Source organism: Rhipicephalus sanguineus, chromosome 7 (assembly GCF_013339695.2).
Source record: "Rhipicephalus sanguineus isolate Rsan-2018 chromosome 7, BIME_Rsan_1.4, whole genome shotgun sequence".
Taxonomy (NCBI): domain Eukaryota; kingdom Metazoa; phylum Arthropoda; class Arachnida; order Ixodida; family Ixodidae; genus Rhipicephalus; species Rhipicephalus sanguineus.
Window position 1 is genome coordinate 45,164,008 of NC_051182.1, and position 16,411 is coordinate 45,180,418.

Below are 16,411 nucleotides of genomic sequence, written 5' to 3' on the forward strand. Positions count from 1 at the left end.
TAAAAAAGCATGCTGAAGTAAATGTTGTATATAAATAGCTCGCCGTTAGCAGGCTGAAAGACTGTATACTGTTGGTGGCGTAACCGTCTGACGCTGCGCGCTGCAAAGCGAGAGGTTGCCCGTTCGATTCCGCGCGTGGGAAAGTTTTTCAGAATTATTTCTCTTTGTGGCTTTTATATATATATATATATATAGATTATATATATATATATATATATATATATATATATATATAATGACGTATACATATATGCTGCATGGCGACGGCGACGGCAAAAATCGGCTGAGACTGTCCATATAATTGCTAACGCAATAATAATTTTTTTTCTTTTATGTGCCATGACTGTGAGGCAGGGCGGTTGGACGAATTCAGATTCTGACCACCCAGGGTTCTGTAATGTGCAAAAAAATAGAAGTAGAGTTCTCACTGATTGAAGTGTGAAAATTTAGGCCTAAATAATACACATGCTTTCGTTTCCAGCGTCTGCAGTTCTTGTCATATCGGCATAATTTTGACTCATCCGCTTACGTCAGAGCCAGTATTACCTTTCGGGGTCAGATTTGCCATGCCATGACGCAGTTATCATGAGCAATTGGTCATAGTGGACAAACAAACAAACAAAAAATGTTGCATCATCATCAGCTCAAAGTGAGTTTTAAGCCAGGCTAGTTGGCTCAGCATTATTTAGGTCACAGAGTGCACGCATACCGACATGCACACAAAAAGATGACACAGACACAAGGGTGAAATATGCTACAGCCGCCTTCCCTATGCACACATAATGTGCATTGTTCTGTATGCCTCTGCGTAAATATACTCATGCAAAAAGCACATTAAATGTATCGCATGAACCATGCCTGTGTTTGTGCGAGTCTCCTGCAGAGTGGTTTGCCATTCCACTTGTGATCTTGTTAATAAAACAAGTGCAGCTGGCACAACTACTCTGCTATTCATTTCAAGTTGCAAGTTCTGTCTGTACCTTGTTTTTTGCTTGCTTATATCTTCTTGTCCGTGAAATTGCTTTCTGGGAACTGGGTTGATTTTAGAAGTTGCACAGCTACACATAAACATCCCATGCACCGCTTCAACTTTAGAGTTGGGGCTGTGTATGTGTTGGATGTGTTAGAAGAAAGACACATCTACTCAGTCTTTTTCGTTGAAAAAGTCTCGTTTACTGTGATTACCTATGCTTCTGTGGCATTCAGCCGTCTCACCTTTCTTTATGTGATGCTTTTTTTGACAATGTAAGTAAACCAAACATGTGGAAACAGTTGTTGTGGAAGTGTGTGGCACCGAAGTGAATTTTCAAAGCCAATCTACTACTCTGCAAGGTGCGGTACAGTATACAAACATTTACGTGTGATCCGCTGTAAAGGCAAATGTCTCGATACTTTTGCAATCGGAGAGTGTGGCCAGTTCCTTGTTCGTTGTTTCAAGTGAAGTAGTAGTCTCCTGGCGTAGCGCTTAGTTGGCATGTTTCAGGAAACGTTCACTGAACCCTGGTTCTGACAAGTCTACTGGTTCTCGCGTCTTTTCTTTCTTCTTTGTGTGCTTGACAGCTGCGTGATGTGCAAAACAAGCAGTCTGTACTGGAAGCACGTTTCTTCATGCGATGCTTTCTTTTGATGTGCAGAGCGGACAAGAGCGATGTGCTCACCGAAGACCTCGTCCTGGCCGAGAAGAGGGTGGACAGCATCAAGCAGACGTGTGCCAGCACCCACAAGCGCATCCTCTCCTGCCTACACAATGTCTCCCTCGAGGACAACGAGAAGCTGCAGGTCAGGGCTCTCTGCTGCTATTCAGCGTTCTTTTGTGGTGTATAAAGATAGGGTTACACATGGGGATTATCTTACATTTAAAATGTACACAACCTCGTTTATTGGAATTAAATCAACAATAAACCAACTACAGACATTTTATTTTGTACTATGTAAATAAACAGATTTGAGGAGGTGTAGCTACAAAGCTTGAACTGCATTTATTTTTAAGTTTCAGTTAGAAGGGGATGGCTTCAAATTAAATATACAAGTTTTTATAGAGAATCTTCTTGCTGCGGTCACTCCTAATAACAGGTGATATAAAGAAATGGTTTAAATGAAAGAAATGCACTTGTGCTGTAGTGTGCCCTTTGTTGCCGACATTGATAATTAAAGCAATGTAAGGAAAACAGCTGATGCAACCTTTATATCTGCCGTCAATTACCTTGTTGTTGTGTACAAGATAAACACCATGTTGTCACACCTGTGAAAGTCATTAATTGTAACTGTGATAATGCATTGTTTCATACATGTATATGATTCAGTGTCTTGTTAAAGAGTAGGTCCATGCAGCTCCTAAAATAGTGAAATTTTAGTTTGCACACATTTGCTGATTTATCCTTACACAATAAGCCGAGATGAGGTGTCAGCTTGTGCTTGGTTGCACATGCTACACTATCTCAATATTATTTGGCAAGTGTTCCGCATTGCACCAAATTTCCAGATAGCGTTCCTTGTGTTGCGTGTGCTGTTTGCATTGTGCTGCCCTGTTATCAGTTCTGTTCCTGGTGATAGTGAGAAAATTACCCTGTACGACACGAGGAAGTGTCCTTTAGCCGACTTCACTCTGTACGAGAAAAGATAAGATAAAACTGAACATTGCGTCCAGTACTTTCCCAGGAAGCAGACCGGGTGTTTGTTGAAGCCAAGGATTATTACGGGCATGGAAAATGTCCAGCAACGGGGTCATGATACGGCTTCCTTGTTCAACGTTTATCAGTGCAAGTTGAGTCATAGGCGCACATCACAGATAAAAGGGTGTTTTGTCAGCACCTTCGTGTTGCTGCAACCAGAGCAACATTCATAATTTCATAGTTCATCAGATGGGAGATATAAACAAAAGTTGGTATTTTTCGTTATCTCGTAATTAAGCTTAGTATAGGGTTGTTATGTTTACTCGTGGGAAATTTCAACACCATGTGAGTGTCCTGTGAATCACGTTGAGGGCGCATTAAAGCAAAGCACTTCCTCGTCAAATGCATCTCTTCATCTGTTGTTACTTTGCTGAAAATTTCTGCATATTGACAGTGGACTAAAATATTCGTACAGTCATTCAGTGCCCACTGGGTACTGAAGAAAAAAGTTATATCAGTAGCACGAAAATTCAGGGCTGATAAATGGAAATTCAAGTTGTCTTTGTGCAAATTTCTCAAAAATAACATTGGTTAGCGCATTGTGGTAGTGGGGTAGGTAGTGCTGCTTATTTAATTCACGAGGAGTAAATGTGTTGTTGGAACAGTTGTTAAGGAACTTAAGATAATCGGTGCGAGCTGACATAAAAGTTCAAAGGGCCAGAATTTGCCTGTTTAGCTCCAAACTCGTAAACAGCATTAACCTGTTTGTATGAAATATGGGAACACTGGAAACATTGATGGCAGCCGCAACACTTGTAGCTCCATGTTGTGATACTTCCAACTACAGAACCTGAATGGACCAGGAAAATATGTCCCATTTAACAGGAGTTCCAATTACTGAGCGATGAACAGGGGCGCTGAGTTAAAGTACGAAACCAATAATATTAGAGACAGTTGTTTCATTTAAGCAGCAGTCCAGTTTAAGAGATTTCTGTTTACTGAGAGTAAAGTACTTACTCTGTCATCTTGCGAACATACTTGTAATATCAGTATTCTCTCGTAATGTTGCAAAAAATGTTCTTGGGCCATGGACTCTGTAGGAAGTAGTCTGTCATTGCAGGAACGGTTTTACATTCTGTGAATGAGCAAAATGTCACCAGACTGTTACGTCATTGCATGCATCTCTCAAGTTTTATCATTCATTAAATAGTTATGCATTTACAAGCTAATTAAAGTTATTAATTGCTTGATAAATTATGTAAAATAAATAAACAAATGTACAAATGGCCAGTGTTTATTCTAGCTGGAATAGGAAGATGGCATTTCTGTTCTAGTTAAAATATATGGGGTGATTCTTTTTTTGGGGGGGGGGGGGGATTTTGCAGAATTTTAAAGAAATCGCCGGTGACAGATAACATAATCATAGTTATCGAAATCTGTTCTCCAAACGGCGAACATTACTTGCATGAAAACTCGAAATATGCAGTGAAATAGTTGACTAAAAACCTTGATGATTACCCCTTTGATTAATTACATTGCAGTAAATAGTGTAAAATTGTAGCTGCCGATATTACCAGGCACTATCACTTGGAATTAAATCTGAGGGTGGCATGTATTTTAAATATAGTGCCATCATACTTGATGTAAATATGCACTGCTGTTCCAGATATGGTTTTTATAAAACACGATGTTGTGCGTTGAAGCACAGTGGTACCCTGAATGCCCATATATTTCATTGCACACTTCTGCAATGAATCCCTCAAAACTCTTGCCACCCAAAAGATTTGTTCGAAGTCGATACAGCCTGTGAACTTGCTGGCTACAAATAGTTTATTGAAATATACATCGTAAAGTAGTTAACGAAATGTTCATTATGAAACTTGTACAAATTAGTGATTTTAATATGTGTGGAAATTCGTGGACTCTGACAGTTTACCTTCAAAACAGTCTTCGCTTTTTTTTTGTTTTGTTGTAAGCTGTATGTTTAAAGACTTTTCAAAGTGTTGCCTGAAGCATACAGTACACACTAGTAATGGAACTCACTGAACAGGAAATGTTGCTGGGGTGAACATTTCAACGAGAGCAGCATCTGTCTTTGTTAGAGCAGCATCTGGAAGTTGCTGCTCGGAAGAAGACACGTCCACTTGTTGAAACGTTGACTGCAGCGACATTCCCTGTTAAGTGGTTTCTTATCGCTTCAATTCTGCGTCTTCCCCTGAATTTCTGTCTTGTAAATATATACTATGAGGCATGTCTCCCTTATCGTATGCTGTGTGTGAGCCATGCGCCAAGTTCCACAGATCATAGCTGGCCTCTTTATTCAAGTGTCGCGTGTTTCCTTCTGTGCAGAAAAAAGTACCAGAGCTGGCCCTGTTCCACAGCCTACAAGAGTGCCACAAGAATGTGGGCAGCCACACGCTGCTTGGGTAAAGACTGTTGCTGCTCTTTTTGTTTGCCAAATAGTGTCGTGCCGGCAACCTCACAGGGGACTCTGTGGCAGCTGGTGCTTGTTTAATTGCTAAACCTTTTCTGTGTACTTTTCTCATTCTTTTTGTGCTAACAAAAAAGCCTGCACACATTTGATTCGATAGAGGTTTAGTCATGACATTCTTTTGACTTTAGTATTTGAAAGTACTTCTGCACTGCCGTGGAAAACTTTAAAAGCTTGAACCTTGATTTCCAATGAGCAGCAGTGCCATCATATACTTTTGAAATCGACACTGTGCCATTATGGCACTTAAATTTTGGCCCACACTTCATTTATGAAAGTTGGCTAGGCTGCGAATACTTTTTATTAATCCCATCTTATATTTCTATGACAAAAGAGTGCGTTTCATGTTCTGTGACCAGGGATATTCAATTTCATTTCATTGTAGCACAAATATTCGCAAAAAATGACTTTCATATAGGTACTTAGTGAATACTGAAGATTTCTATATTTTTAAGCAAAATGGCATATAAAAGTTACGCAGAGCTCACTTGGTGCAAGAAAATAGTCATGTCTACGTTACCTGATACTTTTCAATTACGCACACACCATCAGACACTGCAAAAGCAAGGTGTGTTAACATGGCATCGCACATCCTGTTGAAGCGACACAACGTAGCGAGACTGTCCAGATCAAGAGAGCGAACATAAATGCTGCCTAAAGGCATTGTTGTCATCGTCAGCATATCTTGTGTTCACGGCAGGACAAAGGCATGGCATTGGGCATCTTTATTTTATCACTGAAAAATTCTTCTATCTTGTGTGTTTGCTCCACAGCGAACCGGGTCCCTCAGCAACTAAGTCGTTCGGAACTGTCACCACTTGAGTCTGGATTTCTCTACTTACTCGAATAAGCCTTGTCGTGCCTGCAAAATTCCAACAGAAATGAATGTTTGACATGACTTGAATGGTACATTCTTGAATTGAATACAAATCAAAGAGAGTAGACGGTAATGTTCATATTCAAAAGTTAGAACATTCACACACTTCTAGGAGGGGTCGTGTCTAAGGGGTGGCACCCGGCACTGGAATAAGCCCATGACTAGTAAAAGAATATCACTTTCAATTTCCTAACCAGCGTTGGCCGAGTCATGTGTAGGCCTATCCTATGGTGTCACCTGTATGCTGACCTGCCAATTTTGCTTTGGCTTTACTGAATTATTGAGATAAATGCTGTGTCTCAACGTGCAAATAAATGTTCGTATAGTAATATCACGAATAATGCATTGATCACTGCTGCATGTGTATCCTCTTGAACAAATAAGCTCACCGAACTGATGTATGCCAATATTGAGCTGATACGACAATGGAAATCAAATAGGTGTATTGGTGCTAATAATCTAACATCCTGTTGGTTCTTTATTGGAAATTTTCGCTGGGGATGTGATAAGAGTTGTATTCGACATTCAGGATATTCACGCCGCTAGCCATGAGCTTCTTCAGTTGTGGAGTAACGCAGTGTCAAGATAAATACCGGAGCTTAGGTGCGTCTGTGAATATAGGAATAAACTGTCGCTTTGTTTTGGTTTTCCTTTCTAATGGTGCATTAGGCTGACGTGCAGAGCTGGCGTCCTTGTTGCTTATTGTTTGCCTCTGCCAACTGTGCAGGCAAGTGCTGCTGGACTGTGCGGGGCTGCAGCAGCGACTGGGCCAGGAGCTGCTCAACTATGAGCGCGAGACTGACCGGCAGGTCCTTCAGCCCACCAACCAGCTTCTCGAGGTGGGTGCAACTCTCTTTGCATTCTCACTGGCATGCCTATACACTCAAACCTCATTGTAATGAAGTTACATCTTACACGAAAGTAAGTTCGTTATATCCGAAAATTCGTTATAAAAGTATATTCCTAACACTGTATCCATTGCAAGACTATTCTTCATTTACTTCGTTATAGCCAGTACTGCGTTATATCCGTGTTCGTTATATCGAGATTTGAGTGTAGTCACATACAACTTAAAGGGCCAGTAAACAGGCTCAGGATTCTTTTTGTACACTTCCCAAACAAGCTCGCAAATTCATGCAGATAGCCACGGCGATCACATTTTATGAATATCGCACCACTGCACGTCGTGCAGATGCTCCATTTTGAAAAACAATTCCCGTGCCCCTCTCCAGCGCTTGTCCAATCCTCCTCGTATGCGAAGTGATATAAGCTTGACGATGGGCAACTTTACATAGCACTGACTTTATCGGTTGGCCCTCTGCACTACAAAGCAGCGCCTTCTCCTTGCAGTGTGGCAGATTTGTCCAAGCATTTACTGCGCTTTTTCACCTCCCCGCTAGGGTGACCCTAGTGCCGCCCTCAGACGAGCGACACGAGGAGAAAGCCTTGCTCGGTCATTGGCTGCGTGCCGATAACATAATCACTGGCGTCATGTTACGTTGCCGAAGCGGGTGCAGTCACGACAGTGGGCTATGCCTACCCCTTTGGCTACCTAGAAGGATGGGAAGGCTGAGCGAGAAACTGAAACTGCCCGAAGTGGTTTGTTCTGTACCCTGTAACTTCCTTATTACAGGACTTGCAAAGTTCTTGTGGCACCATGTTCACATTGTACAAGTGTGCAGTTATCAATTCATCACATATTTTGAACCGTGGGGTTGTTTACTGGCCCTTTAAGAAGGCAGGAGAGGACCCGCCCAGATGACCAAACCGCGACCGGTGTTTGCTTCTGCAACTAAAGAAGTAGCCCCGCTCATGTTCTTGTCGGCGGTCTCTGATGGCAGTGTCACTGGCTGTCTGAAATCATGATGTTGGTCTAGAGTTGCGCACCCGTTCGTGCAGCCTCATATTGCCACGTGGTCGTGACAGGGAAGTATGCAGAACACAAGCTGGCACAGGTGAAAACTCGTTATCGGGCGAACTTGTGGCCAGGAAATAAAAAGTCAAAGTACAATCAATACACGCTGTACACTGATAGTGGCGAGCACAGCCGTGGGCTTTAATCGGATCATTGGCGGAACACATAGTCTTTTATACATCAACCATCAAACCTTCCAGTGTTACAGTCAATCCCGGATATGTCGAACTCGAAGGGGATCGCGAAACAGTTTGATATATCGATAATTCGAAATATAAAATGTGCGTATTTAAGGCTTATATTAATGCATTGTAGGTCTCGAAACAGTTTTCGGAATTCGTAACAAGCGCTAACATGATGATTCCCTCACAACTAGTATGCTAAATAACAAGGTGGCAACTTTTTCTTTTGCAAGTTACTGCACTTTATTTCGCACGAAAATAGTGCGTAAACTTGTCTTCCTTCTTTGCGCACTGTCAAGTTCATCAAGTCATCCTAAATATCATTGAAGCTTTCCAAATAAGAAAAATCGGCACATTCGGCCTCAAAACGCCGATGCAAGCTGTGGAGCGCTGTAAAAGGTTGTTTAGCGGCGGCATTGGCATCTTCATAACCGCACGGGTCCACTTCCGCGGCACCGGCAACGTCAGCCTTGATCTCGGCATCGTTGCAGTCAGAAAGAGCGACGTCGTCATCTGCGCCGATGAAGTCGCTTGCTGTACTCCTGTCCGAGAGCGCACCCGGAAATGCTAAGTCGCAAAATTCACTGAGGCACCATACACCGTTGTCAGCGGTCATGACGCACCCAAAATCGCCACCTGGCACCAAAGCCCGCATGAAAGCAGTTCATGACGGTGCTTTGCTTGGCGTCGTTCCAAGCACCAGTCAGCATTTTTATCGCTACGAGCGGGTCAATGTTTAGTTCGTCTCCCAAATGAGGATTTGTCAGGAACGAAGCGAGAAGCACACGAGTCCTCAAGCCGCAAGAGACAACGCTGCGTCGCTGCCCACAAACAATGAAGGAAAAGTCCCCACCACCGTCGACATCTTGGCGATGGCGATAGCTCTTGTGGCTTTGTAGCAAGCAGCCGCTGCTTTGGCGCAAAAAACAAGAAAAAGCGTAGCCTCCGAGATTTGCGTTTTATAACCGAAAACACCAAAAATACGTCATGACATTGCGGATCTCGAAGGCCATGCTTTTCAGGCTCGCACGCCATCGTGCGCGAACAAACGGGGAAGGGAATGCGAACATTTCAACGAGGCTGCCGAGTATCTCCGCATTCTTCTCATTTTGGTGCCTTCGGCAATCGGCCCCTTTGAAACGCACTGTGCCCACGCGTTACAACCTACAGATCGCGCATCCAAGTGCACTCGCAAGCGCTGTGCAACCAACCAGATAGACATTCTGCAACGACACCGCCTTTTCGTTACCTGCGCGCGAAGAGTAATCGGAACTTGTCAGAACGCGGCCGAAAATGATCAACATTTGTTAGGAAAATGCACTCCCTGGAGTTCGGCGCGGCGCGGCGTTCGATACATCCGATGTTTCGCTGTGCAAGAGTTCGATATACGTGTGCATCAGCCCTATACTTTTGCATAGGAAATTCAAGGGGATTTTTCAACTGTTCGATATAGCCAATAATTCGATATACTATCCGAGTTCGATATATCCGGGATTGACTGTATTGCTGGTGCTCGCATAGGCTCACGAATAAACTTGACTATTCGCGTCCTGCACGTGATCTTAACAGAACATCACAAACAAATGCGAAGGTTCCCAAAGATCGTGATACGGCCTGCACTGTCCTCTGCTAGCAGTTTTTTGTAGGTCTAACCCGAATACATCAAAATAAAGAAATAGGGGTGCGTGGCAATATTCATGGGCTTTTGTGGAGAAACTGCCGCTGACTTCTAAATTTGTACCTAACTACAGAAGCTGAACAGTGGCACGACGTCAACAACACGTCATAAACTCAAGGCTGTGCTGTGAGATAGGTGCAGACTGGCAAAGAAAGACACCTCGAAGGCACTGGCATCTTTATAGTGACACAATTGCATAAATGTCACGTTCAAGTAAAAAGTGGCAAGTGGCACATTGAGCGGACCACTCATGTCATGTCGACATGTGGGGAAACCAGATGGACATGGTATCGCAAGAGTAGTAGACACATAGATATATTTCTAATATTGCCCACTTGAATGTGTTGTGTGAAAAGGACAGAGGACGCAAACAGGCCACTGGACCAATGTATTGACAGTAGCTTATTAAGTGGAGTTGCAACGTAGTGCTATTGCCACCATCATTGCTAGTCTTCGTTGTTTGATGCTGTGCCACTGTCTGGTTGGCAGAAATCTGAAACTATTCCCAACTGTCGATCATGCCTTACGCCTAACAGCTTCGGAACAGACAGCTCGTGTCCATAATGATCACAAAACATTGGGAAAAACATTACTTTAAGCATGTGGTGAAAGTCAGCGAATGCTGATGCCTTGAAGTCACGGTGGAGCATAGGTCGCAGTTCATAATTATGAAGGCCCCAGCAGATGCTTTCAAAAATCTGACCTCAGGGTGAGCTGGCGCAGAAGTCCCAAGGCAGTGTAACCACCCACCTGTATTATTTTCTTCCATCTTCTTGCTTGCAAAGTATCTTCTCATGGCAGGAATGGTGCTTTTGGTATCATGCAAGGGTAACTTCCTAATATTAGTGAAATTATTTTTCCTTTAGTGCTTCTTTTAAAGGGCCCATTACCACCTTCGATAGGTTTTTAACAATTGAAGTAAGCGCACGTATCGAGATCATAGTGCCGTCGTGATCAGCAGTGTCAAACGCGGTGGTGCTAAGCACCGTGCGTGTGCCGCAAAAAAATAATAATAACCAAATCCCGTGCTCCCCTCCAGACTTTCAGTATCCCCAGTGTTGGTCGTGACATCACCAGGAGAATCGGGTCATGTCAGCAGCAGAAAGAACTTCTTTGTCTGCCTGCATGTACGTGCGTTCCCTGTGGATTCTCCTCACACGGTGAATGTTCCTCCTCACATGGCGAGGAGGAGCGCTCGGCCAGGAGTCGAGACAAGTCGACGAACGGAGCATAGTGAAGGAAAGAGCTAAACGACTGAGGGCCGCTTTTCAATCATCAAACGCATGTAACTCCACACCATTTCGAAAAATTCTCTCTGCTCGCTGTTCGTTGTAGACTCATGCACAACTGCAACACCACATCTAAGTTTCGACCCCCGGGTGGTTTAGGGGCCCTTTAAGACCTGGCCTTTTTGAGATAGGCTTGTGTGCATTTCATTTCGATAGCCTGTTCTTTGACCAATCTACATGACTTAATGGGGCACTGTCATTGCAGACGGACCTGCCCAACATCTCCAAGCTGCGGAGGCAGTTGTCCAAGCTGACACTGGACATGGATGCTGCAAAGAACAGGTGCGTGCACCTCTTTCTAATGCTTGCTTACGCATGAGCACTGATTTTATTACACTGTACATACAATGAAGTGCAAGCTATGCTTAAGGCACTGACACGTACCGTAATTTCGCGCGTATAACCCGCACCAAAAACCCGAAAATTTCAGTGGCAAAGTAGGGGTGCGGATAATACGCGAGGGTTTTCCTATAGTGCTGCTTCACAGCAATACGTATTGTGCCGTGAAGCCGCTTTACAGTGTAGCGAAGGCTACGGAGGCGGTTTCCGCAAATTCGTGTTGCTCCGCAAGTAGTACGGCAGCTTGCGGCCGATTTCGGTTTCGCTTGCTTGCATCGTTGAAGCGTTTAGAAAAACGTTTGGGGAGTAAACCTCACTGTCACATTACAAGTATATTTTTTTTGGACGTTTGCGGCCGCACAGTGACCATCCGCCCATCCTCCACCACCCTCCACTTGTCCCTACGTCACGGACGCCATGTTTACTTTGGAAAAGGGCTTGCCGAAAAGGTGGTGCTGTCTAAGAAACAGAAAGAAAAGGAAGGAATTTTTGCAAAGTGAACAATACCTGTATCTTACCTACGACTTCCCGCAACTGTTTGAGTTCCATAATAAATAAAGCAGTATTTATTTTAGCAAGGCAAATGAGATATTATCAGTAAATTTGAGTAGTACTTTTTGACGCGGTAGCAGGCATGCATTTCGGTTCTGTTGCTTCCACGGTGCTGTCTTGTTGCCAAGTGTGAGCTCTCTTAACCTCGTTGATATCGCTAGTTCTCCACATCTCGACCCGTTCGCCAAGCCTAAGTCGACCTATTCTGTCACCATGAGTAGCGCCCGGCGGCAGTCCTTCACCGCACAGCAAAAGCTTAAGATCATCGCCGTCGCCGAGGAATTCGGAAATCGCGAAGCGGGAAGACGGCACGATGTGGACGAGTCCTGCGTGCGATTGTGGAGAAAGAACAAAGACAGCCTGCAAGCCGCGCACCGCGACCGTAGGTCATTTCGTGGCCCCAAGACCGGCGCCTACCCTGAGCTGGAGGTGCAGCTAGTAAAGTTCATCGAAGATGTGAGAAGCAGGGGTCACGCCGTATCGACCGAGATGGCCCAAGTGGAAGCGCGGCGACTGTCGAGGGAGCTAGGCCTACCTCACGGGTTCCGTGCGAGCCGCGGATGGCTGCACCGCTTTATGAAGAGGCAAGGGCTCTCAATCAGACGGCGGACCACAATATGTCAACGCTTGCCGGCTTCTTACGAGGAGAAGCTGCTCAAGTACCAGAGATATGTAATTGGCCTGCGAAAGCAGCACGATTACATTTTCTCGCAAATCGGCAATGCGGACGAAACTCCTGTTTATTTTGAAATGCCGTTGGACACAACGATTGAGAAGACGGGCAGCAGTTCGGTGAGCGTGCTGACCGGCGGGAACACGAAACTGCGCGTCAGAGTCCTGCTTTGTGCCCTCGCCGACGGCACGCAACTGCGACCGTACGTCATCTTGAAAAGGAAAACTCTTCCGAAGATTCATTTGCCTGCCGGTGTGGTGGTGCGCGCACACGAGAACGCGTGGATGAACAGTGACTTGTTCGTGGACTGGGTCAAGACGGTATGGGAGAAGAGGCCTGGTGCGATGCTCGCAAAGAGGTCCATGCTCGTTCTTGACTCGTTCCGCGGCCGCACAACTGAGGAAGTAAAGGACCGCCTTTCACGCAACGGGACTGACTTAGTTGTTATACCCGGTGGAATGACGTCAATGTTGCAGCCTCTAGATGTGTTGCTTAACAAGCCCTTCAAAGCGCATGTCAAGCGCTATTACGCCGAGTGGATGGCCGAAGGCCTCTACGACTTGACGCCGACAGGGCGAGTCCGAAGGCCTGATATTGCCCTATTCTGCAAGTGGATTGTCGAGGCATGGAAGGCCATTCCAGGTGAGATGGTGCGGAAAAGTTTCAAAAAATGCTGCATCACAAACAACATGGATGGAACCGAAGATGACCTTGTGCATAACAGTGAGGACTGCGGCTCAAGTGATAGCTCCAGCGAGAGCAGTGACAGTGAGTGATTGTGACTGGCCTTGCAGGCAGCGTATTCTGCTCGCTAAATAAAGCTTTTTCTGTCTACATATGTGCTATGTTACCTGAGCAGTAGCTTTTGTACAGCCTTTCCTGTATATCGAATGTGCGGGCAATACGCGAGGATTTTTTTTTTTTTTTCTCGGCGAGCTGGAAGTGGGGGTGCGGATTATACGCAGGGGCGGGTTATACGCGCGAAAATACGGTACATTTAGGGGGGTCTTTGGGTGTGGCACAGCTACAGTTGCGCCGTTATTTTTGCGCAGCAAATGATTCGCCAGTGGTGGATGGAGACGAAGACGTTCTGCTCAATCAGAGCTGTTCTGCTGTCAGCCGTGCTATTTGTCGTTTTCCTGTTGTAACTGTGACAGAATGACAAACTCGTGTCAGCACTTGTGTTGTCGTTCTCTCTTTGTCCGTGCTGTACGAGCCATCATTCACTTCAGACCATGCAAGATCAACTGGCCCAATGTCGATACCTTTCGATTTGAACTTTTGCATGCAGGTACCAGACGGCCCTGAAGCACGTCCAGCAGTCCGGCAACCTGGCGACTACCGGGGGCGGTGCAGCGGGGAGCACCGGTGGTGCGGGCAATGCGGTTGCGGGCAACGCAAACGTGTCCACCAAGACGGAAGGCCTGCGCGAAGAAGCTGAGGACGCTACCAGCAAGGTACCTGGCCAGTTCTGAGTGTGCATCACGTTTTAATTGCTTGGAAACAAGAGTGTCACAATGACAAAACATGGAGGTGAAACGGAGTACTTACCAGCAGCCTTTCTCCCTGGTGTTTTGACATTCAGGGAAACTAGGCAAGGTTTGCAAAGAAAAACAATGTTTGAGCACAGAGCTGTCAGACATGTTTCTGAATTAGTCGGGCTAATTGAACCACCTATTTAACAAGGGAACAGCAGCAACCACGATTGGGAAAACTCGGGATGGTTTGCAGCAAAAAAAAAGTTCGGGCACCCCTTCCTGCGTGCGCGTGCCTGATGTGGTAATATTTTTCATTCTTTCTCTTAACTGCATTGTGCAGTGCTGCCTGCCAACTGTTTCCTTCCTCTGTTGGGAATTGGACCTTCATCCACATATGTAGCAGTGCAACGCTTCAGTTGTTACAGGCAACAGTGGCAGTCAGGCATTCATGTCCAGGCAACAATGAAATGTGGTAACGTGAAATGACAGGTGACCTCGACAGAGAATCAGATTGCCACATCAGAAACGGCTGATCGCCGACAGGCCCATGATTGAGAGAGCATCAGTAATTGGGAAAAAAAATGGGCATACAAGTGCAGTAGACTCTCGATAATTCAAACCCGAGGGGACCTCAGGATTTTGTTTGAATTATCAGAAGCTCTCGTAAATACGACTAGGGGCGACATACCAACTATAGTCAGATACAACTTTAGAAGTCTGTGGCTTTTGCTCCTCAAAGGTGGCTGCACACAGGCCTATACCAATGGGCGAGCACTCTGCACTGACGTCATGAGCCGAATGGAGGGTGACCCCACCTTGGGAGAACATTGCCGAGTGCATGAGCGAGACTATTTATTTAGTCATCGAGGTGATTGGCTACCGCGCTTCTTATCGTTTGGGCGGGGCCTCTCCGGACTTCTTAAGTTGTATCCAACTATAGAGTTGTGATGGGTATTGCTTCTCACTGCCACAGCCGCATCATAGACAGCTCTGCATGATTGCTAGTAAAGTTTTTAGATATCGGCGATCATACTAGTTCTTGTTATTATACAGCACATGCACGAATGTGTAATCAAAGGGCGAAATGTGTCCCGCGACAGCTCGTTGCCCCTTGCCATTAGTAGGACGCTTCCTCGCATAACACCAGTGTACTGCGGCGAAAGTGACTTTAAAAGGACACTAAAGGCAAATAATTTATGTCATAGTGAAAGCTTAATGTATGACAACTTCTAAAATGGCAATATTATCAACCGCAGTGCCCTACTTACGGAGAAATTAAGCTAAATGTATCACATGATGAGCGCCACGAGTGGGACATTTTCGAAGTGATCCCGATGACGTATGAGAGTCTGCCTACAATAAATCACTAGTAATCAAACTAGCAGCAATAAAAAAAGAACCTTCCATGCATCAAAAGACGTAATAAAATGCTGTTTGTTCGTTTCAGTTTGATTCATGGAAAAAAGAACCTCTGTGGCGTTGCCATGAGGAACGGCGCGCGTGGTTCAAAGGTTTCGTTTTCGCCAATCTGCGCTTCGCCCGGCGCCCTGCTTTGCTCAGGCGGTCGCGTCTCAGTGGTAGTTTCGCGACCGCGAACTGCCGCGGCGTACAGCCCAGCATCGGGAGCCAACGTCTCGTTGTCAAGTTCTCCGTCCACATCCATTACGGTGATTTCGGCAAGCTTCGATGGCTTCGATGGCCGTTGTTGCTGCTGTGGGTCCCGCTACTTTCGCTCTGCTGCTACTAGTGTCGGCGGCCGCTCAGTAAAGGCGGGAAACGTTGGGCACGGCAGCAGTAACGTATGGAAGTCTGATTTCAGGCGGCTGATTTGAAGTGTGCTAAGGCGATGCGGACCACTAAAACGTGATTTTATTTCCAAATAAGCACTTCCTTGGCATAAAAGTAGCACTACGAGGTTTCTGGACCGCTATTTCAACAATCAACGTCGACTTAATATTTGCCTTTAGTGTCCCTTTAAGAAGCGTTTGGTACATGGTAGGCCAGGGCCACACTGTCTCAGTTTTTTCGTTTTCGTGGCCCTATGCATCGCAGGCCAGCAAAGCGATGCGAGCATTGTTACAGTTTTTAAAATCGACCGGCTTAAGCGACCGCTTGTAGGCATTCAATGGACAGGCGCATATGTACCCTGAGAGTGCCTTCTTCCCTCTTCTTTCTTTTAATCCCTTCATCCCTTTCCCCCAGTGTAGGGTAGCAAACCAGACGCACGTCTGGTTAACCTCCCTGCCTTTCATTCATTTCCTTCCTCCCTCCTCCTCCTCATTTTCCTAAGTCAGCAGACGATTGTCCGTGCACGAGGTTTGGCTA

At 45.4% G+C, this 16,411-nt stretch overlaps 1 protein-coding gene across 1 annotated transcript in view; it reads left to right on the forward strand.

The window, feature by feature from the left end:
- LOC119399427 (rho GTPase-activating protein 44) overlaps positions 1-16,411 on the forward strand; it is a 161,718-nt gene that overhangs the window by 108,289 nt on the left and 37,018 nt on the right. The window contains exons 2-6 of the mRNA XM_037666231.1: positions 1,635-1,779; positions 4,962-5,038; positions 6,708-6,819; positions 11,250-11,326; positions 13,900-14,065. Of these exons, the coding sequence (XP_037522159.1) occupies positions 1,635-1,779; positions 4,962-5,038; positions 6,708-6,819; positions 11,250-11,326; positions 13,900-14,065 (577 nt within the window). The remainder of the gene's footprint in view (positions 1-1,634; positions 1,780-4,961; positions 5,039-6,707; positions 6,820-11,249; positions 11,327-13,899; positions 14,066-16,411) is intronic.